At 42.4% G+C, this 27,624-nt stretch overlaps 1 protein-coding gene across 1 annotated transcript; it reads right to left on the reverse strand.

Annotated features, from left to right (window-relative positions):
* Nucleotides 1–13,493: 13,493 nt before the first annotated feature.
* phlda1 (pleckstrin homology-like domain, family A, member 1) lies at nt 13,494–27,389 on the reverse strand. Its single transcript, XM_073058882.1, has 2 exons — nt 26,716–27,389; nt 13,494–19,974 (listed from the first exon to the last, which is right to left on the reverse strand). Exon 1 carries the CDS (start codon nt 27,356–27,358, stop codon nt 26,741–26,743), a length of 618 nt encoding a protein of 205 aa, XP_072914983.1. The 5' UTR covers nt 27,359–27,389; the 3' UTR covers nt 13,494–19,974; nt 26,716–26,740.
* Between the last annotated feature and the right edge of the window lie 235 nt (nt 27,390–27,624).

Raw genomic sequence — 27,624 nt, forward strand, 5'->3', positions numbered from 1 at the left:
ACTGGGAGGTGATAGGTGGAAAAGGCAAAGGGCTGAAGGAGGAGGAATCTGATAGGAGAGATTGTGTTCAGTTCTGGTTAACACTGTTATAGGAAAAATGCCGTTGAATTGGAAAGAGGGCAGAAGGGATTCCTGGTGATATTGCCAGCACTTGGGGGATTGTGTTATGGAGAGAGGTTGAGCAGGTTGGGGATTTATCCATTGGAGTTGGGGAGAAAGAAGGTAATCTGTTGGAGGTGCATAAAATCAGGAGGAGCATATATAGGGCGAAATGCACATTGTCTTTTTCCAAGTATGGGGAAATAAGAACCAGAGGAGGATAGAGGCTTAGGATCAGAGGGGAGAGGAGGCAACTTTTTTTTTTACACAGAATATGGAACGAGCTGCAAGAAGAAGTGGTTGAGACAGGTTTATTTAAAAGATAGTTGGACAAGTAAATGGATAGGAAAGGTTCAGAGGGATATGGGGCAAACATAGCAAATGGGGCTAGCTTAGATGGGAATCTTGGTCAGCATAGATTAGTTGGGCTGAAGGGTCTGTTACTATGCTGTATGACTATGACTCTGGTGTAACCTCCCTAGTTTTAGAGTTTATTTGGAAAAGTTGCTGCCATTGGAGATGGTAAAATAAGATAGAATCGGTAGGTTGAAAAGCCATTTAAATATTCAAATAGGCAAAAGATAAGGACCCAATGCAAATAGGAATATTTTGCATGGGCAAAGAGGTCAGTATGAACATGATGGGCCAAAGAGCCTGTTTTTGTGTTGTATGACTTCGTGACTCAAAGCCTCAGAAGGGGGATGGGGTGAGGTCACATGCTCCTGTTTACATCAACAGTACTGAGGTTCTGAAGATTGAGAACTTCATGTTCCTAGGAGTGAACATAACCAATAATCTGTCCTGGCCCAACCTTGTAGTTGGCACAACTACGGAAGCTCATCAATGCCTCTACTTCCTCAGGAGACAATGCACCATATAAAGCATCCTATCCGGATGTATCACTATTTGGTATGGCAACTGCTCTGCCCATTCCCACAAGAACCTGGACAGCTGTGGATGCAGCTGAGCACACCATGGAAACCAGCTGCCCCTCTGTGGACTGTGTCTACGCTTCTCACTCTCTCAGGAAAGCAGCCAATATAATCAGACTCCTGCCACTCTGGACATTCTTTTCTCGTGTCCTTTCTAAAGTCAGGGCAACACAAGAAGACACAATACCCCATTTGTGGCCTGAGAAGTGCTTTGTTTGGGCTCAGTTAGCAATCATGAGTCAGGGCAGAAGTTGAGATGTTATGTTGCAATTAAACAAGCCATGTTTGAAATTTACTTGCTTCTCCATTTAACTTTATTGCTTTCTATTTCATTGTTGAAGGACTCAGATCAAGGACAACATAAACTGAAAGCAAGAAGTCTGCTGCCTATGCCTCCTCAGTAGGTTTTGAGAACTGTGAAAGAGACAGCTGACTGAAACTGCTCTGAAGCAGCCCCACGATAAGTTATGAATAGAACATTTATGTTTTTCTCCATCAAGGCACACCAATAGTATTTCTAAAGCACAAAGATAAAAGCAATTTAAATTATATCTGCCCAATTCCGGTGTAAGTATCTTGTACTAAACCCTTAATGACTTTTCAATTACTGGCAAAATAAACACAAGGCTTTCCCGTCTGTGGCTGTTGGTACAAGGGTTTAATTCATCAAACATGCCTGGTTCTTAATATCTGCCTCATCGCCCTCTCCAGTGTTTGCACTGTCTGCATTTTTTAGAAAGTTGGTGTGCGCACAGAGGGTGATCAAAATAAAAGCAGTGTGTCAAAATGCGAAGCCTGATCTGGATCTATCTTGAGAAGAAGGTCATGTCCTGAGTTACAGGAGATTTGGTATTTCACCAAAGATGCTAGCAAATTTCCACAGAAGTACTGTGGAGAGCATTCTAACTGATTGCTTCACTGTATAGTACAGAGGGGCCACTGCACAGGTGTGATAAACTATGTATACCTGTCTGGACACGCCCCCCTGCTGACTGCTCCTGTGGCTCCTCCCACAGACCCCTGTATAAAGGCGATTGGGGCACAGCTGCTCCCTCAGTCTTCAACATGGCCGTGTTCCCTTTTCGCTGTTAATAAAAGCCTATTGTTCACTTCCAGTCTCCGAGAGTTATTGATGGTGCATCAACAGGATCACCCAGGACACGTGCTCTCCCTATTTCTACCATCAGAAAGGAGGTAGAGGAGCCTGAAGACATGCACTCAACGTTTTAGGGACAAATACTTACATAAACAAATTTCACGACATGTCTGTGATCCTAAACCTGACTCTGATTCTGTCATGAGTGGCCATTAATGTATAATCCCAGAATGCTGCATTGATGAGAACTGTGGCCATGTTTACTGCAGGGTTAAGATGCAAGGAATAAAACTTAATTTGTTCATTCCTTGGAGACGGGCACATTTGGAATATCCGCATCAATTCCGTTGCTCTGGGTTTCCTATGTCCTACTCCCATTCATTCCATCTCCTGATCACCCTTGCTCACCTGGATCCACCTATCACCTGTCAGTTTCTGCCTCAGCCCTCCTCCTCACTTCTTTCTATTGGATATCTCTGCTCTGCACTCTCGTAAGTTCCAGAACATAGAAAATGAACGATACAGTCTCTCTGGCCCACAGTGGTGTACCGATCCTTTAAGCTACTCCAAGATCAATTACTGGGGGAAGCCTGCAGGTGTCACCATGCTTCCAGTGCTAACGAGGCATGCCCATAACTTACTAACCCTTACATCTTTGGAACGTGGGAGGAAAACAGAGCACCAAGTTGAAACTCATGCAGTCATAGGGAGAAAGTACAAACTCCTTACAGAGAGTGGAGGGAATTGAATCTTCAAATTGCTTCTGCTTCTACCAGGAGCTAAGCACCAGATGGCTAAACTCCAGGCTGCATTGCTCTCAGGATCTCGGGATCTTACAAGCCTCTTCACCACAAAAACTTGTGATCCTTGAAGACTTTCTGTATATAAATCTTGCCTCATACATCTCTTATAAACTTTATACTATCCACTCTCACTTTAAACCAATGTCTCTAGTGTTTGATATTTCCAAATACAATAGATTCTGCAGATGCTGGAAATATTAAACACACGCAAAATACTGGTGGAACTCGGTAAGTCTGGAGGGAAATAAAGAGTCAACATTTTGAGCTGAGACCCTTTGTCAGGACTGGCCAGAAACCAGAATAAGGTGGTGGTGGGGGAAGGGGGTAAAGGAGTACAAGCTGTTAGGTGATTGGTGAGACATGTTGCCAAGAAGGACATGTGGCTGGTAGCGAGTCTGGGTGGGAACATGGTCAAAGAGCCGCAGAGATCACAGACGGGGAGCAGTGAGAGCTGGTCTCACTGATCTCCTTTGGAGGAGAAGATTTAAACTTCTTCAGGGTATACCTGGAAGAGACAGCACAGTGGAACAGCAGACCATCTTGTTATAATTTTATAAACTTTGATCAGGCGTCCTCTCAGCCTCTGGTGCCGAGAAGGTTTGTCCAACCGCTCACTATGGTTAATACACTCCCCCTGTAGGTTGTAACACTGATGGCCACTTTGTCCTGGTGGGTTCAAGTTCACTTTCTATTGGTTTTGCAGTGTGTTCCATCACACTTCTGTCTTGGCTTACAGATGATGGGAACCTTCCCATTGGCAATGTTCACCTCCAGTTGCTCAACACAAGGCACAGCTGGTTAGATATAAGCTTGTCCGTCCAGTTTCTTTATTAGTAATCATCTGTTTGTCCCTACATGTTCGGCGGATTTTCAATAGGAGAGCTGGGTCTGTGGTTTCTTTGTCCTTAGGCCTGTGTTATGCCAGCATAAATCAAATTGTCTCAATATTCAACAAACAATTTTCTCATGTTTCTAGTTTGAGTGCGTTTTCAGTATAAAGACAACCATGTGGTATGATATCTTGTCTTTCTTTAGTTCTCCTTCACTTACAGTGAAATGAATTGGTGACTGTTATTTCCTTGTTATGAATATCAAATAAATGGTGGTGGGGTAAAAAGGGGGTTGGGGGTGAGGGTGAGAGGGGGGTTGAGTTGAGATGGGCATGGGTTGAGGGGGGTGGGTTGAGAGGGGGTTGGGTTGGGGGAGTGGGTTGGGAGGGTGGGCTGAGAGGGTTGGGTTGAGGGGGGATGGGTGAGAGGGCTGGGTGGAAGTGGGTGAGGGGGTAGGTGAGTGGGGTGAGAGGTGAGAGGGGTGAGGGGTGTGAGGGGGTGAGGAAGTTGAGGGGAGGTGAGGGGGTTGAGGTGGGATGAGAGGGGGTGAGAAGGAGGTGAGGGGGTGGTGAGAGGGGGATGGGGTGATGGTGAGAGGGGAGTGAGGGGAGGGGAGTTGTTGATGTTGCTTGTGTTGTTCGGTTGAGCATTATGGGTATGTTATGTTGGTGCTGGAATTAGTGTCCACTTGTGGGCTGCCCCCAGCACATCTTTATGTTGCACTGGTTTTTAACACAATCATTGCAGTTCACTGTATGTTTTGATGAACCATTTCTGCTGACAGGAGAAAGGGCAAAGGCGGGCTACTAGTGCCTTAAAACCAATTGCTTCAGGCTGATGAGGCATGCCAGCCATGGTTGTAGGCTCATCTAGGAAAAGGAAAACACTGATCCCAAACTTCTGCCGCCTTGTGGCTATACTCACTCATGGAGAAGGATTCGGGAGTAGATCCAGAAGGAAGAATCTGGAGCTGGAGTCCCTAAGGTTGTCCTACGTTGAGTTTAATGCTGTCTGGCAACTCCTGTGGTGCTGCTGGTGCCAAACTGTATCGGTCCCTGCCGTTCCTTTGGGTTTGTCAGATGCATGGGGAGGGGGAGCTTGCTACAGGGGCTACAGCTTGCTCTCCATATCGTACTGCCCTGGCTTGCGTACCTAGAGGGTGAGGAAGCAACACCCGTGCTCGACCCTGACTGACAGAGGCCTCATCATCTCATCACATGTGATAAATAACTCAATCTAAATCTAAACCTGCGATGTCATTCCAAGCTCACGGCGAAGGCTTAATGAGAGGGATGAGGAAATCTGAGACTGCTTCTAAGCCCTTTATAGAAGGGTGCAACATTCCCTGGCCCATGACAATTCAAAATAAAACATGGTTGCCAGTGATTCCTTCAAGTCTGTTTCAGCCGGTATAAATGATAGGAGAGGCTTGTCCCTCCAAAACTACTTCCCCAGCAGCCCTGTTAAGCACCTCTTGACTCATTTGTGCAGGTCCCAACATTGTTTGATCGGTGTAACTACCGTAGTTGCCAGGATAACACATGCATGAGTCCCCACTGATATATACATAGTAATGCACAGCACTTCAATTAGATAGATGGAAGTGGAAAGAATGTTTCCTTGAGTGGTGGATTGTTGGACCAGAGGGCACAGCCTAAGAATTGAAGGTCATCCCTTTAGAGTAGAGATAGGGAGGAATTAGAGTTTAAACTAGAATTGTTAGGGGGTGGGAACTGAACTGAAGAGACTGGGGAAGAGGCTGTTGGCTCACAAATAGAGAAAACTTGGTGGCAGTGTGTGAGGGAGGATAGGCAGGTGATAGAGAAGGGACGCGCTCAGACCGACGGTTTGAGATGTGTCTATTTTATGCAAGGAGTATTGTGAACAAAGCGGACGAGCTTAGACCGTGGATCAGTACTTGGAGCTATGATTTGGTGGCTATTACAGGGTCTTGGATGGCTCAGGGACAGGAATGGTTATTTCAAGTCCTGGGTTTTAGATGTTTCAGAAAGGACAGGGAGGGAGGCACAAGAGGTGGTGACGTGGCACTGTTGATCAGAGAGTGTCATGGCTGTAGAAAAAGTGGACATCATGGAGGAATTGTCTACGGAGTCTCTGTGGGTGGAGGTTAGGAACAGGAAGGGGTCAATAACTCTGCTGGGTGTTTTTTATAGGTCGCCTAATAATAACAGGAATATTGAGGAGCAAATAAGGAAACAGATACTGGAAAGGTGCAATAAAAATCAGAGTTGTTGTGGTGGGAGATTTTAATTTCCCAAATATTGATTAGCATCTCCCTTGAGCGAGGGGTTTAGATGGGGTGGAGTTTGTTAGATGTGTTCAGGAAGGTTTCTTGACACAATATGTAGATAAGCCTACAAGAGGAGAGACTGTTCTTGATTTGGTTTTGGGAAATGAACCTGGTCAGGTGTCAGATCTCTCAGTGAGAGAGCATTTTGGAGATAGTGATCATAATTCTATCTCCTTTACAATAGCATCGGAGAGAGTTAGAAACAGACAAGTTAGAAAAGCATTTAATTGGAGTAAGGGGAATTATGAGGCTATCAAGCAGGAACTTGGAAACTTAAATTGGGAACAGATGTTCTCAGGGAGAGGTATGGAAGAAATGTGGCAAATGTTCAGGGGATATTTTTGTGGAGTTCTGCATAGATACGTTCCAATGAGACAGGGAAGTTATGGTAGGGTACAGGAACCGTGGTGTACAAAGGCTGTAGTAAATCTAGTCAAGAAGAAAAGAAAAGCTTACAAAAGGTTCAGAGAGCTAGGTAATGTTAGAGATCTCAAAGATTAAAAGGCTAACAGGAAGGAGCTTAAGAAGGAAATTAGGAGAGCCAGGAGGGGCCATAAAAAGGCCTTGGTGGGCAGGATTAAGGAAAACCCCAAGACATTCTACATGAAGAGCAAGAGGATCAGACGTGAAACAGTAAGACCTATCAAGTGTGACAGTGGGAATGTGTGTATGGAACCGGAGGAAATAGCAGAGGTACGTAATGAATACTGTACTTCAGTATTCACTATGGAAAAGAATCCTGGTGATTGGGGTGATGACTTGCAGTGGACTGAAAACCTTGAGCATGTAGATATTAAGAAAGAGGATGTGCTGGAACCTTTAGAAAGCACCAAGTTGGATAAGTCACCGGGACCAGATGAGATGTACCCCAGGCTACTGTGGAAGGAGCGGTGGAGATTGCCGAGCCTCTAGCAATGATCTTTGCATCATCAATAGGGACGGGAGAGGTTCTGGAGGATTGGAGGGTTGTGGATGTTGTTCCTTTATTCAAGAAAGGGAGTAGAGATAGCCCAGGAAATTATAGACCAGTGAGTCTTACCTCAGTGGTTGGTAAGTTGATGGAGAAGATCCTGAGAGGCAGGATTTATGAACATATGGAGAAGTATAATATGATTAGGAATAGTCAGCATGGCTTTGTCAAGGGCAGGTTATGCCTTACAAGCCTGATTGAATTTTTTGAGGATGTGACTAAACACATTGATGTTGGAAGAGCAGTAGATGTAGTGTATATGGATTTCAGCAAGGCATTTGATAAGGCTTATTCAGAAAGTACGGAGGCATGGGGTCCAAGGGGACATTGCTTTGTGGATCCAGAACCGGCTTGCCCACAGAAGGCAAAGAGTGGTTGTAGATGGGTCATATTCAGCATGTAGGTCGGTGACCAGTGGTGTGTCTCAGGGATCTGTTCTGGGACCCTTACTCTTTGTGATTTTTATAAATGATCTGGATGAAGTGGAGGGATGGGTTAGTAAGTTTGCTGATGACACAAAGGTTGGGGGTGTTGTGGAGGGCTGTCAGAGGTTACAGCAGGATATTGATAGGATACAAAAGTGGGCTGAGAAGTGGAAGATGGAGTTCAAGCCAGATAAGCGTGTCGTGGTTCATTTTGGTAGGTCAAAGTATAGTATTAATGGTAAGACTCTTGGCAGAGTGGAGGATCAGAGGGATCTTGGGGTCCAAGTCCATAGGACGCTCAAAACAGTTGCACAGGTTGACTCTGTGGTTAAGAAGGCATACGGTGTATTAGCTTTCATCAATTGTGGGATTGAATTTAGGAGCCGAGAGGTAATGTTGCAGCTCTATTGGATCCTGGTCAGACTCCACATGGAGTACTGTGCTCAGTACTGGTCACCTCACTACAGGAAGGATGTGGAAACCATAGAAAGGGTGCAGAGGAGATTTATAAGGATGCTGCCTGGATTGAGGAGCATGCCTTATGAAAACAGGTTGAGTGAACTCGGCCTTTTCCCCTTGGAGCGACGGAGGATGAGAGGTGATCTGATAGAGGTGTATAAGATGATGAGAGGCATTGATTGTGTGGATAGTCAGAGGATTTTTCCCAGGGCTGAAATGGCTGCCACAAGAGGGCATAGTTTTAAGGTACAGAAGAGATGTCAAGGGTAAGTATTTTATGCAGAGTGGTGAGTGTGTGGAATGGGCCGCTGGCAACGGTGGTGGAGGCGGATACGATAGGGTCTTTAAAGAGACTTCTGTATAGGTACATGGAGCTTAGAAAAATAGAGGGCTATGAGTAACCCTAGTAATTTCTAAGGTAGGGACATGTTCGGCACAACTTTGTGGGCAGAAGGGCCTGTATTGTGCTGTAGGTTTTTCCATGTTTCTTTAGGTAGAGAGTGGTAACACTATAGAATTCATCGCTACAGACAGCTGTGGAGGCCAGGTCATTGAGTACATTTAAAGTGGAGGTTGATAGGTTCTTGATTAGTGTCAAAGGTTATAGAGAAAAAAAACAGAAGGGGAAAATAAATCAGCTATGATTAAATCGCAGAGCAGTCATGATGGGTTGAATGGCCTAACTCTGCTCCTGTTTTATGTGATTCATTTTCCAAGTTTACTTTGATGGATTCCTGCATTTATTTCATCTCAGAACCAAAGAAACTTTAGTCCAAGTTCTCCTCTATCCCAAGAGAGGAAATGGAAGACAAACCAAATAATTCCAATCCATTTTGTTGAGTAATTTGTGGGAAAACCAGGAAGTCATGAACCTGAGACATTAATTTTGTTCCTCTCTCTACAGCAGTTCTTTACTTGCAGAGTGTTTCTAGCAATTCAAAATCTTTTAAAAATTTCCCTTTGGAATGGTACAAATATCTTGGGAAGTGGACCTGGGCACAAGTGATTTTGTGATGGTTCCTGCAGCAATAAAGAAACCACAGGATTTCTGAGTAAATTGCACTGGCACCAGGCTGCCTGCTATTCCTGGAAATGTGCTCATGTACAATTGTTGCTTGAAAGGTTTATGGGAAAAATTCCAGGAATGACAGGATCTATGTATGAGCATTTGATGGCTTTGGTGATGGGAGGTTGTTCTTATTTAAACCAGTTAAATGCTGGAAAGCGTAGACAGAGTGGAAGTGAAGAGGATGTTTCTGTTAGTAGGAGAGTCTGGGATCTGAGAGCACAGCCTCAGAATAATGGAGATTTCCTTTAAAACGGAGATGAAGAGGACATCTTCAGTCAAAGGGTGGATGATCTGTGGAATACAGAATGGCAAAGGCTATTGTTGGGTTTATTTATGTCATTGATTGCTAAGCATTTTATTGATTTAGAGAAACAGCACAGAACAAGCCCTATAGATCCCAATGAGCTGCACCACCGAGTAAAACACCTATTTAACCCTAAAGGATTCAGAAGACAATTTATAATGACCAATTAATCTACAAACTGGGTGTGGGTGGAAACTGGAGCACCTGGAGGAATCCCACGTGGTCATGGGGAGAACGCACAAACTCCTTACATCCAGTTTTGGAATTGAACTCTGGAATGCCAAATAATAGCGTTGCACTAACCACTCTGCAACTGTGGCACCCTAAAATAGCTCCAGGGTCACAGGATGAAGGTAGAAGTATGGGGTTGCAAAACACAATCAGCCATGATTAAATTGTGGAGCAGACAGAATGGGCCAAATGGACTAATTCCACTCCTAATCTTGTGGTCTCACGGAAATAAGCATCACACTCTCTTTGGGCTGAATCTCCATCCTTGTCCCCTCTTCACTCACCTCTGACACTGAGGCTCAAAAGAGAAGAGAGGTAAAGAGACTGCAGTAGTGATGGGAGATTTCATTGTCAGAGGAACAGAGACCAGATTCTGTGGATACGATAGAGATACATGGATGGTATGTTGCCTCCCAGGTGCCAGCATCAGGGACATCTCAGATCATTTCCATGGCATTCTAAAGGGGGAAGGTGAACAGCCAGACGTCTTGGTATATATTGACACCAATGCCATAGGTAGGAAAGGTGAGGAGGTCCTGAAGAGAGATTTTAGAGAACTAGGTAGAAAACTGAAGCAGTTCCTCCTGGGTAGCAATCTCTAGATTGCTGTCTGTTGCATGTGCCAGTAAGAACAGGATGCTTTAGCAGAAGAATGCGTGGCTGAGGAACTGGTGTGGGAGGGGGGGCAGTGGTTCAAATTTCTGGATTATCGGGATTTCTTCTGGGGAACATATGACTTGTGCAAATGGGATGGGTTACACCTCAGTTCAAGGGGGTCCAATTTCCTTGTAGGCAAGTTTGCTTAGAGCTGTTTGTGAGTGTTCAAACGAATTTGGCAGGGGTATGGGAAATGGAGTGATAGGGCTAAGGATGGGGTAGTTGTTTTATGATACACTAGCAAGGAAAGGTTGATGACAGGACAAAACTGCAGTTAACAAGATGTGCTGCAATGTAAAAGGGGGACAAGATTGAAAAGGATGATGAATACAAGACTGAAGGTGTTGGATTCGAATGCACGCTGTACACGGAATTAGGTAGATGAACTTGTAGCACAGTTACAGATTGGCATGTATGATGTTGTGGGCAGCACTGAATCATGGCTGAAAGAAGATTATAGCTGGGAGCTTAACATCCAAGGCTACACATTGTCTCAAAAGGGCAGGCAGGTGGGCGGAGGGGATTGGGTGACTCTGTTGGAAAGAGGTGACATAGGATCGGAAGGTGTAGAATCGTTCTGGGTAGAGCTAAGAAACTGCAAGGGTAAAAAGATCCTGACGGGAGTTATTTACAGACCTCTAAACAATAACAAAATTGTGATCTACAAATCACAAAGGGAGATGGAGAATGCATGGTCATAGGGGATTTCAATATGTAGGTAGATTGGGAAAATTAGGTTGGTGCTGGATACCAAGAGGGGGACTTTGTAGAATGCCTGTGAGATTTGTAGTATTCCAAAGGCAGGATAGCACAACCGTGGCTGACAAGGGAAGTCAAAGCCAATATAAAAGTCAAAGACAGGGCATATCATAGAGCAAAAATTAATGGAAAGTTAGAGGATTGGGAAGCTTTTAAAAACTAACAGAGGCAACTAAAAAAGTCGTTATTTAAAGATGGAATACAAAAGTAAGCTAGCCAATAATATTAAAGAGGATAAGAAAGGTTTCTTCAGATATACAAGGTGTAAAAGAGATGTGAGAGTAGATGAAGCTGGAAAGGTAGAAATGGGGGATGAGGAAATGGCAGATGAATTGAATATGTATTTTGCATCAGTCTTCACTGTGGAAGACACTAGCAGTATGCTGGAAATTCAAGAGTGTCAGGGGGCAGGAGTTAAGTTGCCATTACTAGGGAGAAGGTGCTTGGGAAACAAAAGTCTGAAAGCAGGTATGTCAACTGGACCAGAAGGTCTACACTCCAGGGTTCTGAAAGAGGTGGCTGAAGAGATTGTGGAGGCATTAGTAATTCAAGAATCAATGGATTCTGGCATGGTTCCGGAGGAATGGAAAATTGCAAATGTCACACCACTCTTCAAAAAACGAGAGAGACAGAGAAAGGAAATTATAGGCCAGTTAGTCTGATCTCAGTGGTTGGGAAAATGTTGGAGTTGATAGTTAAGGCTGTGGTTTCTGGGTACTTAAATAGGCCAAAGTCAAGGGAAATCTAACCTGACAAATCTGTTGGAATTATTTGAAGAAATAACAAGCAGGATAGACAAAAGAGAATTGGTGGATGTTGTGTACTTGGATTTTCAGAAGACCTTTGACAAGGTTAAGAACAAGTTAAGAACCCATGGTATTACAGGAAAGATACTAGCATGGGTAGAGCACTGGCTGATGTCAGGAGGCAAAGGGTGAAAATAAAGAGCCCTTTATGGCTGGCTGCTGGTAACTAGTGGTGTTCCACAGGGTTCTATATTGGGACCACTTCTTTTTACGTTATATGTCAGTGATTTGGATGATGAAATTGATGGGTTTGTGGGCAAGTTTGCAGAGGATATGAAAATAGGTGGAGAGTCAGGTTGTGCTGAGGAAGCAGAAAGGCTGCAGAAGGACTTAAGACAGATTAGGAGAATGGGCAAATAAGTGGCAGATGGAATACAGTGTTGAGAAGAGTTTGGTTATGTACTTTGATAGAAGAAATAGAAGCATAGACTATTTTCCAAATGAAAATTCAAAATTCCAATGTGCCTCTGAGTCCACGTGCAAGTTGACTCGATAGCGAGGAAGGCAAAGGCACTTATCATTCCACTTAAAAGACTAAAATATAAAATCAAGGGTGTTATGTTGAGGCTTTATAAGGCGCTGGTGTGGCCTCATTTGGGAGTATTGAGAGCAGTTTTGTGCCCCTTATTTGAGAAAGTATGTGCTGACATTGGAGAAGTTTCAAAGGAGGTTCACAAAAATGATTCCGGGATTTTAAGGCTCATCATATGAAGAACGTTTGATGACTCTAGGCCTGTACTCACTGGAGTTTAGAAGAACAAGGGGGGATCTCATTGAAACCTATTGAATGTTGAAAGGCCTCCACAGAGTGGATGGAGAAAGGGTGTTTCCTATGGTGGGGAGACTAGGACTAGAGGATACAGCCTCAGAATAGAGAGATGTCCATTTGGAATGGAGATGAAGAGGAATTTCTTTAGCCAATGAATGGTGTATCTGTGAAATATGTTGCCACAGGTGGCTGTGGAGGCCAAGTTATTAGGTATGTTTAAGGCAGAGATTGAGATTCTTGATTAGTCAGGGCATGAGTCAGGATATGTGTAGAAGGCAGGAGACTGGGCCCGAGGGGGAAATGGATCAGCCATGATGAAACGGTGGAGCAGACTTGATGGGTCAAAGGGCTTAATTCTGCTCCTATGTCTTATATATGTAAGTGAAGCCCAGGCACCCATTTTCATTTAAAAACCCACTATAAATCCCAACTTCTCTCGTCTGTAAGATTAGTCTAACTACCTTAGCTGCCAGAATAAAGCACACAGACAGGATTCAACTCAGCCAGGTCCATTGCAATACAATTCTTGTTTAGAATTTAGCATAAAGCATTTCTCATCACAAAGAATCCCAAGAGTTTCATATAAAAAAGGTAATTATGTTGAATTTAAGGCTGCTGTATTATAAAGTTAAATATTCCAGATGCTGAATAAGTCCTTAAAATTTAATCGACTGAGCTCCAATCTAATGTATTTTCTATACGTTTATTACATTAGTAGTAACGCGGACCTGACCCATTTCTGTATTAATCAAGAAATCACAAGAAAGCAACATCCATCAAAGACCCAACCATCCAGTCCATGCCCTCTTCTTGCTACCGTCATAGGCAGGAGCTACAGAAGCCTCTGGTCCCACACCAGCAGGTTCAGGAACAGTTATTACCCTATCAATCCTGAACTGGTGTGGATAATTTCACTCACCACAACTCCAAACTGATTCTACTACCTACGGACACACTTTCAAGGACTTCACAATTCATGTTCTGAGTATTTTTTTTATTTGCACAAATCTTCTTTTTACACATTGGTTACTTGTCAGTTTTATGCAGTTTTTTTTTGTAAATTCTATTGCATTTCTTTATTTTCCTGCAAACACTTGCAAGAAAATGAATCTCAAGGTAGTATATGGTGACATATACAGTAAATATATGTATTTTGATAATAAATGTTACTTTGACTTACTTTTCTTGCATCAAGCTCGAAAGTACAAGATAGAAAACACCTTAAATTAAAAGGATTGAGAAATCTCTTTATTCACTTTAAGGGACGTGAGTGTTAGTGATAAGGTCAATTGCCTTGGAGGAGGTGGTGGCGAGCTGACTTCCCGAATTATTTGTTGTAGGATTAACACAACTGAGTGGCTTGCTGGGCCATTTCAAAGGGCAGTTCAGAGACAACCACTCTGCTGCTGATCTGGAGCCACCAACACACCAAACAGCATAAAAACAGTTTTTTACCTAATGGGCCCTGATGAAACAAAATGGCTTTTGACAATCCAGTGGCTCTGTGCTTTCCATTATTGAAGCTAGTTTTGCTTTTATTAATATTAGATTATTTAATTAGCTGAATTTAATGTCCTCACCTGCTATGGTGGGATTTGAATTCCTGTCTCTGGATTGTTGGTCCAAGCTTCTGGATTACTTGCCTGCATGTTAACTGCTGGACCCAAGCCGCACATTGCAAAATAAACCCAATAAAATCAGCTGCTCAGCCATCCAAGCTTTAGACACAGTTACACAGCGGAAAAAATGGAGTAATTATTTCACAGCGTTAGGGAGGCTTTTGTGTTACAATTGATTTCTTTGACACTGTCCCCACCTCCCTTTACAGCACTGCCACCTTGTTTGAATGTGGTTAAGATCACAAGACACAGGAGCAGAATTAGGCCATTTGGCCCATGAAGTTGGTTCCACCATTCCATAATGGCTGATTTATTACCCCTCTCAACCTCATTCTCCTACCTTCTCCCTGTACCCTTTAACACCCTTACTAATTAACAACCTACAGTGACAGGCAAGACAAGGGTTAAAGATAACGTCCAGGCAAGGTAGCTGCAGACACTAGGTAGCCAAACCAGACAAGCGAGGCTTGTGAAGAGCACTATTTCTCTTTGCAGAGTGTGGGGTCAGGGAGACAGAGGTAAGGAAGGAGGCAAATGCAGTGTTAGCATTCATTTTGAGAGGACTAGAATATAAAAGCAGGGATGTAATGCTGAGCCTTTATAAAGCATTGATAAAACCACACAGAGTACTGTAAGCAATGTTGAGACCCTTATCTAAGAAAAGATGTGCTGACATTGGAGAGAATCCAGAGGAGGCCATGAGAATGAAAGCGTTAACATATCAGGAGCGTTTGATAGCTCTGGGCCAGTACTTGCTGGAGTTTAGAAGAATGAGGAGGGATATCATTGAAAGCTATCAAATGTTGAAAGGCCTAGTTAGAATGGATGTGGAGAGGATGTTTCCTATAGTGGGGGAGTCTAAGACCAGAGGGCACAGCCTCTGAATAGGATATCTCTTTAGAACGATGATGAGAAGGGATTTCTTTAGCCAGAGGCTGTCGAATCTGTGCCACAGACAACTGTGGAGGCCAAGTCATTGGGTATATTTAAAGTGCAAATTGTAAGATTATGGGGAGAAGGCAGAATAATGGGGTTGATGGAATTAATAAATAATGGTGGAAAAATTTGATGGGCTGAGTGGCCTAATTCTCTCCCATGTCTTATGGTTATTCAGCATACCAAGACAAGCATAATCATCAAAACAAAGGGACAAGGATAAAGGGCCAGTAACATTAATGAAGGATCCCACCCACCTATCCAAGGATTGTTTGTCCCACTCCCATCAGGGAGAAGGCTATGTAGCATGTCAGGACCACCAGACTCAAGAGCATTTACTTTCCCCAAGCAGAAAGGCTGATCATCACCTCCACCCTCCAACTCACCCCTCTACAACCTCCACCACCACTACTTTATCATTTCCTGTCAGTCACCTTATGTACAGACACTCCTGTACCTAGCTTCACCTTATGGACGTACAATGTATATTAGCTATATTATACATTTGTATTTGTTGTTTTTTTCATTATGGTATTCTTTATCTTATGATTTTCTTTTGCTGCATCAGATCTGGAGTAACAATTATTTCATTCCATTTTACACTTGTGTTCTGGAAATGACAATAAACTATCTTGGATTACCTCACTTACTCGAAGTATCATCTATTTGTATCTTCAATTTATTTTTAACACCTGCACTGTGAATGGTGATTGATCGTACATAAAATAGATTTGAACCAACATAGCTTACCAAGTGGTTAATATCCGCAGCTGCTAATCAATTCTGTATAAAATAGCATTTTTTAAAATTCCGACTTCAGAACAAGGTGGTGACCAGGACCATGCTATTCTCCTTGTGCACAGTAAAATAAAGTACGATTGAGGAATGAGTGAGAGCTTTCAGAGTCTAGTTAACTGATGACAACATTATAAACGTCTGCTTTAAAGAGAGTTACTAACCTTTGTTTTGCGTGTCAAGGCTTGGCACTGAACTACATTTGCCAATCAGCGTCTCTGCCTTCACCAGGTGACTGTCCTTCTGGGAGTGGTGGTCAACCAGCAAGAAAGCACTGCCACCTTTAATCCGGGGCACCTGATTTAACTGCAATTCCTCCACTGGCTTGAGATCAAATATATGCCTCCTTTATTCCTTGGAGTGTAGGAGTCCGAGGAGTAACCTTATAGAAGTGTATAAAACCATGAGGGTCATAGATAGGGTGAAGGCACAGTCTGTTACCCAGTGAAAGGACATTAAAAGCCAGAGGGCATAGGTTTATGATGAGAGGTGAAAGATTTATCGAGGGAGCTTCTTCCCACAAAGGGTAGCAAATATATTGCCAGAGAAAGTTGCAGGGGAGGTATAATAACAACATGCAAAAGATATTTGGAAAAGTACATGAATGGGAGGGATTTAGAGGGATAGACACAAATGGAACTAGCTTAGTTGGCACCATGGTCAGCACGGATGAATTGGGCTGAAGGGCCTGTTTCTGAGCTGTATGACTATGACTAAACAGCTCAACATATGCTAGGCTTAAATCAAGTCCTTAAAGCCTTAACTGTATTAAACCTACAGAGCTACTTTGTAATTCTAATCATGTCAATACCCTTTTTATTCCTGTCTCCAACCAACACCACCACACAACCACCCTTCTCCAATGCAGAAAAGGATCTATAACATGCATAAATTCCAACAGACAGGAACAGTGCTAAGTGAACATTTTTGAGAATTTATATTCTCTCTTTGCCAATACACCCATTGTGTCCTCTAATGAAATTGGATGGAATCACTGGTTTCTGAACCAGCATGATAACTTCACTCACCTCAACACGGAACTAATTCCACAACCAAATCTTCTGTGATAGCTTAGTTGCAATAGAACAGAGAACAGTACAGCAGTAGACAGGCCATTCGGCCTAAAATTTTGTGCCGATCCTGATGCCAATTTGTATTAAATGTCCTCTTCCTGTGTATCACTCATATCCCTCCATTCCCTTTGTATTCACGTGTCTATCTACAAAGCCTCTTACATCTACCAACCTACCTGCTATCAGGCACCTACCACTCTCCATGTAAAAAATCTTACCCCTCACATCACCTTTAAACATCCCCCTCTAACCTTAAGAGCATATCTTCCCTCTGGTGTTTGCCATTTCTATGCTGAGGAAAAATGTTCTGAGTTTCTATATTAATAGTTCATACAAAAATGCAAAGGAATAATATTAGATTTTTAAATCAGTGACTTGTGGACATTATTTATCAGGAGAAGTTAGTTCCATGTTTGATTTGTTGGCTTGTGATTGGTTTAAAGGTACATACACTTGTCCAGGTACATTGAAACCTATTGAGTATTGAAAGGCCTAGATAGAGAGGACATTGTGGATGTTTCCTATAGTGGGTGAGTCTAGGACCAGACAACACAGCCTCAGAATACAAGGACATCCCTTTAGAACAAGAGATGAGAAGGAATTTCTTTAGCCAGAGGGTGGTGAATCTGTGGAATTCTTAGCTGCAGATGGCTGTGGAGGCCAAGTCATTGGGTATATTTAAAGCAGAGACTGATAGGTTTTTAATCAGTAAGGGCATTAAAAGTTAAGAGGAGAATGGAAAAGAATGGGGTTGAGAGGGATAAATCAACTATGATGGAATGACAGAATGGACTTCTTGGACCAAATTGCCTAATTCTTTTCCTATGTCCATAAGATATCCCCCTCATTCTTCCAAACTCCAGAGAGTACAGGCTCAGAGTCAGCAAACGCTCCTCAGACGTTAAGCTTTTCGTTCCTGGAATCATTCTAGGGAACCTCCACTGGACCCCCTCCAATGTCAGCACGTCTCTTCTTAAGTAAGGGCCCAGAATTGCTCACAATACTCCAAATGTGGTCTGACCAATGCCTTATAAAGCTTCAGCTTATATTATATGTCTCATGCAGTGATGTTTATGTTATCGGAGCAGTAATCCATAGATCTGACTGAATGAATTGAACAGAAATGTTCAACTGTGGCATTTAAATTTAGTTAAACAGAAATTAAAATAATATCAATCAAACCACTGGATAACCACTATCTAGTTCACTGTTGTCTTTTAGGGGGTAAAAACCCATCATCTTACCTGCCACAGCGAAATGGTGGACTCTTAACTGCAGGATGCCAGAGGCTAGTACTCAATTCAGGAGAGTAAATAAGAACGGTGGTAAATCCCACATCCCGTAGATGAATAAAGTACCTGTTCTGTAATATCTGTCAATCCCAAGAGCGGCATAAATCTGCATGGAAGATGCAAAACCTAGATGCAATAATATAATGTTTCCAGACTACACTGAGATAAAGTCATGAACAGCATTATCTTTTAGCATTCCGGTTTTATATAATATGCTCAAGAGACCTAGAAAAAAATACCATGCAACCAGACTGTCCATGCATTTCAATGCTTAATTGAATGCTATCTCATGTGAATTGAATCTGCACTACTTTCTTATTAAGAATCCTACTAAATTACAGCATTAAGATAAATCCAACCTACCCAGAGCAGCGTAAAATAAGCATCAGATAGTTACCCTAAAAATCTGTGGATGACTTAGTGGTATGCTATGATTATGAAGAACAAAATCACGTTACATAACTTTACTATCTTTTTATAGTATGCAAAATTCTTTTACACAATACTGCTGCATTCATGTGGTAATAACTGCACTTCATAAAGCAGAAAGGCCATAGTATAAAACGATATGGCTGAACATTCCTTCATATGTGAACAAAACAAATTCCCAGTAACGGACATTAAACATAACTAAATAACAACTGTATATTCCCTTTATAGTTGGAAGCAGTTTAACAACTCATGGAATGCTTAAGAGCCCATAATAAAAATAACTGATGAAAAACCTCATCTCTTTTCCTGCCTCTACAGATGCTGCCCGGTCTGCTGATTATTACCTGCTATTGAAAATAGCTTCCATTGAACTTGATCATAAATTGTGAGAGTTATATACATGATTTGGAAATAACCTGGCAGCTCCACAATCTTACACATTTAGAGTCAATAGCCGGACAATGGCTAAACAATATATGAAAATCTAAGTTTCTATCTTGGAGATGAGATAACACTCAATTCATTTAACACAATCAAGCTAATCCTCTAACTTAACTCCCCTTTGCTATCCAATACCCAAATTCCCTGTTTTGATCACGGCTTGCTGGGTTTCTGTATTTCAAAAACCTGCCCTCTGAAAAGCCCCCTGAGTTACTCCATTAAAGGGCAATAAAACCCAAAAAATGTCACAATCCTCTGAATGAAGGAATTTCACACAATCCCTTTATCTTGCGATGATGACCTCTATTTCTAAACTCACCAACCAGGGAAAACAGCCTTTTGACATTTGCTATGAATCATATAAAATTCTTAGATGCCCTGACAATGAGATCACTGCTTGTTCTTCTAAACCAGAGAATATAAACCCTTTCTTTCTATGCACTGTCACAGAATAAAGAGGCTATTAACTTTAATCCGCCTCTGCTCCAAGTCCTCTGGCTCCATTTTAACAAAACCCATACATTCAAAAACATCAGGCACTAAATTAAAACATCATAAATTAGGAGAATCAAAGGCAGCAATAATTTACAATTACATATTTTGTATCACTGGCCGTTCCAGGATATATAAACAATAGGTTATAAATAATGATAAAATGTCTGCATCACGCTGTCCAATAATGAAATTCATTAAATCTTCTTCCTGGAGAATACTGATTGAATGTTCCATGTTGATTCATTCTGCTGAGTTTATAGTTTAAGACACTCCAGCATCTAATAAGCTATTCAGATATTTGCAATGGACAGAGATTTTGCTTTCCATTTCTCACTCCTGTATGCTAGATTACAGCGTAGTGTTTTTCGAACCTATATGGGATCAAAAATTAAAAATAATGTTATTTCAAAAGAAATGAACAGAGAAAAAACTGTTATCACAAGTGATTGATTCTAATTATATAGCACACAGAGCAGTACAACACAGGACAGGCCCTTTATGCCGAATCAATTAAATTAGTAACAAATGGCCAACTAAACTAATCCCTTCTCCTTACACAATGTCCCTACCCTTGCATTTCTGTCACATTCACGGGCTATCTAAAAGTCTCTTAAAAGTCCCTAATTTAACTGCCTCTACCACAACCCCAGGCAGCATATTCCAGACACCCACCCTCAGTGTAAATACTTGCTCCTCATCCTCTTTGAACCTACCCCCTCCCACATTAAATGCATGCCCTCTGCTATTAGGCAGTTCAACCCTGGGAAAAAGATACTCTCTACTCTATGCCTCTCAATCTTATAAACCCCATAATAGAAAACAACTCAAGTTTGTCCAACCTCTTGTTTTAGCACATGCCCCCTAATCCAGACAGCATCTTGATAAGCATCTTCAACACCCTCACCCTTCCTTGACATCCGACCAGAATTATATGCAATACTCCTAATGCGGCCTGATTAAAGTTTTATAAAGCGGCAACATAACTTACTCACTTTTGAACTCAGTGCCTCAACTGATAAAGGCAAGCATGTTATACACCTTCCGAACCACCCGATCAACCTGTGTAGCCGCTTTCAGGGTGCTATGAACTTGGGCCACAAGATCCCTCTGCTCAAAAACACTGTTAATGTTTTGCCCTTAACAATGTACTGTCTCTACATTTGAAAGAAAATATGAATGGAGGAAAAAAAATTCCTATGAGTTACCAAAATGATTGAATAATGGTTGATAATTTTATGTTAAAATTATCAGATGCTGACAAAACGTATGTGGGCAGGTGCGATTCAACCCAATGGCCAAAGGTCACATTTTCATACATCTCCTAATGATCACATTGCAATGATCTGCCTGAAATTAGAACTTCACAAATTGAGATAACTGAGTAACTTTACACAAAGCAAATGTAAAAAAATGACAGTTAAATGTACATTACAGTGCATTTACTGAATTTATGTTATCATATTTGCTTCAAGAATGGTGAAATAGTTATTGAGCAGTCTGATGGAATCAGAATAATGATACTATTTATTACATTATTCTTCCATATTCCACTCTTCTGTCCCATCAGATTCCTCCTTCTTCAGCCCTTTATCTGCTCCACCTATTATCTCACCTTTTTTTTCCTGGTTTCTGCATCCCCTTCCTACTCATCCACCTTCCCCCTCACCTGGCTTCACATATCACTCTTCAACTTTGTTATTCTGGCTTCTGTCCCCTTTCTTTTTCATCCTATTGAAGGGTCTCAGCCTAAATCGTCGACTGTTTATTCCCCTCCATAGATGTTGCCTTGCTTGCCGAGTTCTTCCAGCATTTTGTGCTGCTCACAGAATCTCACTTTTGTGGAGGAGGCTTTTTGACCAGTGCAGGATCTACCCACAAACTAGTAAACGTTGTCCTTTACAATTCCCTTTTGAAAGTTCGCACTGAATCTGCTCTCACTGCATTCCAAACCATTGCAGCTGAACGTGTGTAAAAAATACACTCAGTGGCCACTTTATTAGGTGAACCTGTACATCTGTGCATTAGTGCAAATACCTAATCAATCATGTGGCAGCAACTCAATGCATAAAAGCATGCAGACATGGTTAAGAAGTTCAGTTTGTTGTTCAGACCAAACATCAGAATGGAGAAGAAATGTGATCTGAGTGACTTTGACCGTGGAATGTTTGTTGGCGCCAAATGAGGTAGTTTGTCCATCTCAGAAACTGCTGATCTCCTGTGGTTTTCACACACAGCAGTACCTAGAGTTTACAGAGAATGGAGCGAAAAACAAAAAAACATCCAGTGAGCAGCAGTTCTGTGGGCAAAAATGCCTTGTTAATGAGAGAGGTGAGAGGAGAATGGCCAGATTTGTTCCAGCTGACGGGAAGGCGACAGTAATTCAAATAACTACATGTTACAACATAGAAAACCCACAGCACAATACAGGCCCTTCAGCCCACAATGCTGTGCTGAACATGTCCTTACTTTAGAAATTACATAGGGTTACCCATAACCCTCTATTTTTCTAAGCTCCATGTACCTATCCAGGAGTCTCTTAAAAGACCCTATCGTATCCGCCCCCACCACCATCGCCGGCAGCCCATTCCATGCACTCACCACTCTCTGCATAACAAACTTACCCCTGACAGCTCCTCCGTACCAACTTCCAAGCACCTTAAAACTGTGTCCTTTCATGTTATCCATTTCAGCCCTGGGAAAAAGCCTCTGACTATCCACATGATAAATGCCTCTCATCTTCTTATACACCTCTATCAGGTCACCTCTCATCATCCATCACTTCAAGGAGAAAAGGTCGAGTTCACAACCTATCCTCATAAGACATGCTCCCCAATCCAGGCAACATCCTTGTAAATCTCCTCTGCACCCTTTCTATAGTTTCCACATCCTTCCTGTAGTGAGGTGACCAGAACTGAGCACAGTACTCCAAGTGGGGTCTGATCATAACATGTTGAACCTTGAAGTGGATGGGCTATAGCAGCAGAAGACCACCTCCTGTACATACTAAGATGAGTGTAGTTCCCCATCCCCACTTCCATTATTAATCACCTTAGATTCGGTTACAATTACAATTCCACTTGCCAATGGAAATTATTTATAATTGTTCACTGCACAAATGTGTCAAATCTGGAATTTTTAATCTCTCCATAATGTTCTCTGCTGTAACAACAGAGCAGATGATTGAGTTCAAGAGGTGTGAGGTAATGTTCCAGCTCTACAAAACTCTGGTTAGACCACACTAGAATGTTATGTTCAGTTCTGGTTGCCTCATTATAGGAAGGATGTGGAAACTTTACAGAGTGTACAGAAGAGATATTGCTGCTATGATTTACTATTTCTTAGCCATTTTTACTACTTAAATAAGCACGTGCACTACTTATTTAATATATACACACACAACTATTTCTTATTATAAATTATAGTGTTTCGTATGTATTGCACTGTAGCGCTGCCACAAAACAAATTTCATGACATTTCAGTGATATTAAACCTGATTCTGATTCTCAGATTTAGCAGGACATTGCCTGGACTAGAGGGCATGTCTTATGACGATAGTCTAAATGAGCTAGGGCTTTTTCCTTTGGCGTGAAGGAGGATGACAGATAACTTGATAGAGGTGTACAAGATGATTGATAGGGTGTATAATCAGAAACCTCATTGCAGGAAAACAATGGCTAATATGAGTGGAAATAATTTTAAGGTGAATGGAGGGATGTCGGAGGCATGTAGTTTACTCAGAATGGAGGGTGCACGGAATGTCCCCCCAATGGGGTGGTGGTAGAGGCAGATACATTAGGGGAATTTAAGAATATTTTAGATAGGCACATGGACAAAAACAAAAGGAGGGGTGTGAGGGAGGGAAGGATTAGATTGATCTTTGCATAGGTTGGTACAAGATCATGAGCCAAGTGGCCTGTACTGTGCTGGAATTCTCTATGTTCTATGCAACACTGCAGGCTCTCCGGTCTATTAACTGAAGTCTATTATCTCTGTCAACACTCCATCTTCAGACTCCTGGCCAAGTGTGGATGCAGAGCTAGACACAGTATTTCAGAGGAGCTCCAGCCTGTATGGTAATCCTCCACACTGGTCTCAGGGAACTAACAGCCAACTGGAGATCATACATGTCTTCTTTTTTAAAAAAAAGACCAAGAATAAATTTACAAGGATGTTGCCTGGATTTGAGGACCTGGGTTATAGGGAAAGGTTGAGCAGACTAGGACATTTTTCTCTAAAGCGCAGGAGAATGAGGGGAGATTTAATAGGGATATACAAAATTGTGAGACGTATATGGTGAGACTAAAACTAGTGGTTATGTGGTAATGGTGAAATATTTACGGGAAACCTGAGAGGGAGCTACTTAATTAGAGGGTAGTGCAAACAGAATTAGTGGATGCGGGTTGGATTGCAAAACTGGAAGACAAGTTTGGATAAGTACATGAATGGGATTGGTACGGGGGCTTTTGTTCTGGTCAATGTGACCAGGCAGAATAACAGAACAGCATGGACCAGACAGGCTGAATGGTCTGTTTCAATGCTCAATACCGCTGAATACATTGCTTGACACAAGCATAATGGACATTAAGCATCTGCACACTTTGCTGAGTACAGATTCAAAACACCTCAGAAGGAATACATTAGATAACCACCAAAATAGTGGAGCACTTGGTCTAGAGCAGTGGTTCCCAACGTGGGGCGTACGCCCCACAGGGGGGTAATTTGATTTTTAAGAGGGCAATTCGAGAATGAGTTATTAACAGTGAATTTTTTCTAGTAAGTCTGTGTGAGTATGAGTGTGTGTGTGCGAGTTAATACATATGTGTATATACAGTATGCATACATAAAAATACTTGTGTGTATGTACATGTGTAATTGCGTATGTACTGTATATATAGTGTATCACCATCATTACAACCATCAAATGGCTTTCATAATTAAATTAATGAATTGACTGATGTAGGAAGGAACGAATGAACACGTCCAAACGCGTAAGAATCTCGTACGAAGTCGCGCCAATGCTGCTTTTTGCACTAGCTTTCGGTTCTTGGTGGTGTGAAGGTGTGTACATTGCGTCATCTCTTTTAAACGGTGTATCTGTCTTTGTATGCTGTAGAAACGAATCGGCATTGTTTTATTTATTTATTATTATTATTTTAATATCACTTAATGTTCTTTTTTTTACAATTTCTTAGTAATTTCTTCCTCAGAACTTTAACAGTCCTTTGGTTCTTTTATTTTTCTCTTTCATGAATGCCATGTTCTTTGGAAGCTTGTTTATACCAAGTTAATGGTCTTTTAGACTTCCTCCAGGTGAATAAGAGTTCACTTTTTGAATAATAAGAATTATATATCACCACAGGGGGCATCAGGATTTTAGAGGTGATTAGGTGGGGCATGGCCAAAAAAAGGTTGGGAACCACTGGTCTAGAGAAAGATACTTTACAACAGAGACACATAAGGAAACGAACAGTAAAGACTGAACTCAGAATGTGTTACACATTAAAAATAAATTGTTTGTAACGAATGAACTCAAATGTTTCACTTTTATAATGTGCATTTGATTAAGATGAACCCAGAATCATGTATAAGCAATGATTCTAGCTTCCCTTCTCTTTTTAAGGTCAGGTGTATTGTCATATAACTATACATATGTACACAGCTAAAGGAAACAACGTTCCTCAGGGACCAAAGTGCAAAACACAGTGACATACATCACATTCAGCTCATAAAATGATATTAACAGATAATAAGTATCCTGTAGATGTACCAAGTTGATATAAAGTGCATGTATGACATATACAAAGAATACTGCTTCTTGTCCTGTCATAAATAACGTGCACTAGGTGATAGTAAGGAGTATAGGCATCTCACAACCTAGGGGATGAAGCTGTTACCCAGCCTAACAGTCTCGGTTCTTATCCTGCAGTACCTTCTCCCTGACGAAAGGAGGTCCTGATGAAAGGTTTCAGCCCAAAATTTCAGCTCTTTATTCCTCTCCATGAATGCTGCCCTACCTGCTGAGTTCCTTCAGCATTGCATGTGTTAATCTGGATTTCCAGCATCTGCAGAACCTCGTGTGTTTAAGCAATTATTTAAATGCCCATAAACCCAGGTCTTGGATTTTACAACACTTTTAAGTGTGCGTGTACCTCACCTCACTCAGTAAAAGTGTCTCCAAATCCACTCATCACAAGAACTGTCTAAAACAACCCAAACCTGAAGAGAAATGGACAGAATCAGTCCCACTTTATACCGGACAACATGTTATAACTTTTCATTGACACACTGTATATCTATCAATGGCCATTTTACTAGGTACATCTATACAAATATCTAATCAGTCCATCCTGCACTAGCAACTCAATGCATAAAAGCATGCAGGCATGGTCAAGAGATTCAGACCAAGCATCGGAATGGGGAAGAAATGTGATCCAAGTGACTTTTCATGGTCAAAGCTTGCTGCTGCCAGAGTATCTCAGAAACTGCTGATCTCCTTACATTTTCATGCACTAGTCACTTGAGTTTACAGAGAATGGCAAAAGAAAATCCTGTGTGCAGCAGTTGTGAGGGGTGAAAGCACCCTGTTAATGAGAGGTCAGAGGACGATGACCAGACTGGTTCAAGCTGACAGAAACTCAGATAACACTGCAACAGTGGTGTGCAGAAGAGCATTGCTGAACTCACATGTCCAACCTTGAAGTGGATGGGCTACAGCAGCAGAAGCCCACGAGCGTCTAAAGTGGCCTCTCTGAGTACAGAAGGTATCTAATAAAGTGGCCATTGAGTATGTATTATTTAATATTGATATATACATAATATTATATATTATGTAAGTGTATATATTATATACACATTATATATATATAAAGATAATGTATATATATTAACATTAGAATCAGTGAAAAGTTACAACACGTACTACTGTTATAAGTTTAATAAAATAATCCGTAGCTAAAGTTCTTGGTAATTTCATTTCAGTACACTCTCCGTCAGTAATTTAACCCGTGGACGGCTGATATTCTAAACCGAGTACTGATGTCAGAACAATGGGATTGGGGGAAGAGTTGCCTCTTGGATCAGTTCAGGAGGAGGGGAGGAGAGGGGTGCCTCACCTCTGCAGGGCCGGGGTGAGAGGCATCACGCCGCGTTGTGGATGCCCACGCCGATGCCCCGTTGAGCCAGCTTCTGTCGGCTGGACTGCACGGCTTCCATGGCCCGCCGGTTCTGGTACTGCACCATACCCAGGGTGATAAGGGCGTTCCAGCCCGCGTCCTGCGGGCACCGAAAGTCCAGCTCCCTCCGGTCGGCCATCACCACTGTGAAGTACACGTACTTGCCCTTCCTCTCCACGCAGTCCACCGTCTTCATGTCGCCGAAGCGGAGCTGCTTGGCCCCGCTGCCGCTGACGCCGCTCTGGTGCCGGGACACCTCCAGGTATTGCCGGGGACGGAGCAGCAGAAGCCCCTCCTCGGTTAGGACACAATGCTTCTTCTTCCAGAGCTGGAGCAGACCCTCACTCCTCTTCTGTAGTACGCCTTCCTTCATCACCTCGCCGCTGCCCTCCAGCATGCTGGCCACCCGGTCTGAGAAGGGGAACGCACTGGGCTCCGTCTGCTGCAGGGATCCCCTCTTCTGCCTCTGCCGCTCTCTGCAGCACCCTCGCTCCTCGCTCCCGCTCCCTGCCCGGACCACGCTCCCTGTCCGGCGCTCTCTGCTCCCGCCCGCCGACAGCAGCGGGAACTGCAGCCGACCCATAGCTTTCCACACGTGTGCACTCAGCGCTCGCCTGAAACAAAAGGAGTAGCGGTGCTTAGCAATGGTTACTGGAAATTGCTCCGTTATTGTCACATGTAGCGAGGTACAGTGTAAAGCTCCTCTTACATTCTGTTCATACAAATCAAACCATTACACAATGCATTGATAAACACGAGACAGTCTGCAGATGCTGGAAATCAAAAGCTACACATGCAAAATGCTGGAGGAACTCAGCAGGTCAAGTAGCATCCATAGAAATGAATAAA

This window comes from Hemitrygon akajei, chromosome 10, assembly GCF_048418815.1.
Source record: "Hemitrygon akajei chromosome 10, sHemAka1.3, whole genome shotgun sequence".
In the NCBI taxonomy this organism is placed as follows: domain Eukaryota; kingdom Metazoa; phylum Chordata; class Chondrichthyes; order Myliobatiformes; family Dasyatidae; genus Hemitrygon; species Hemitrygon akajei.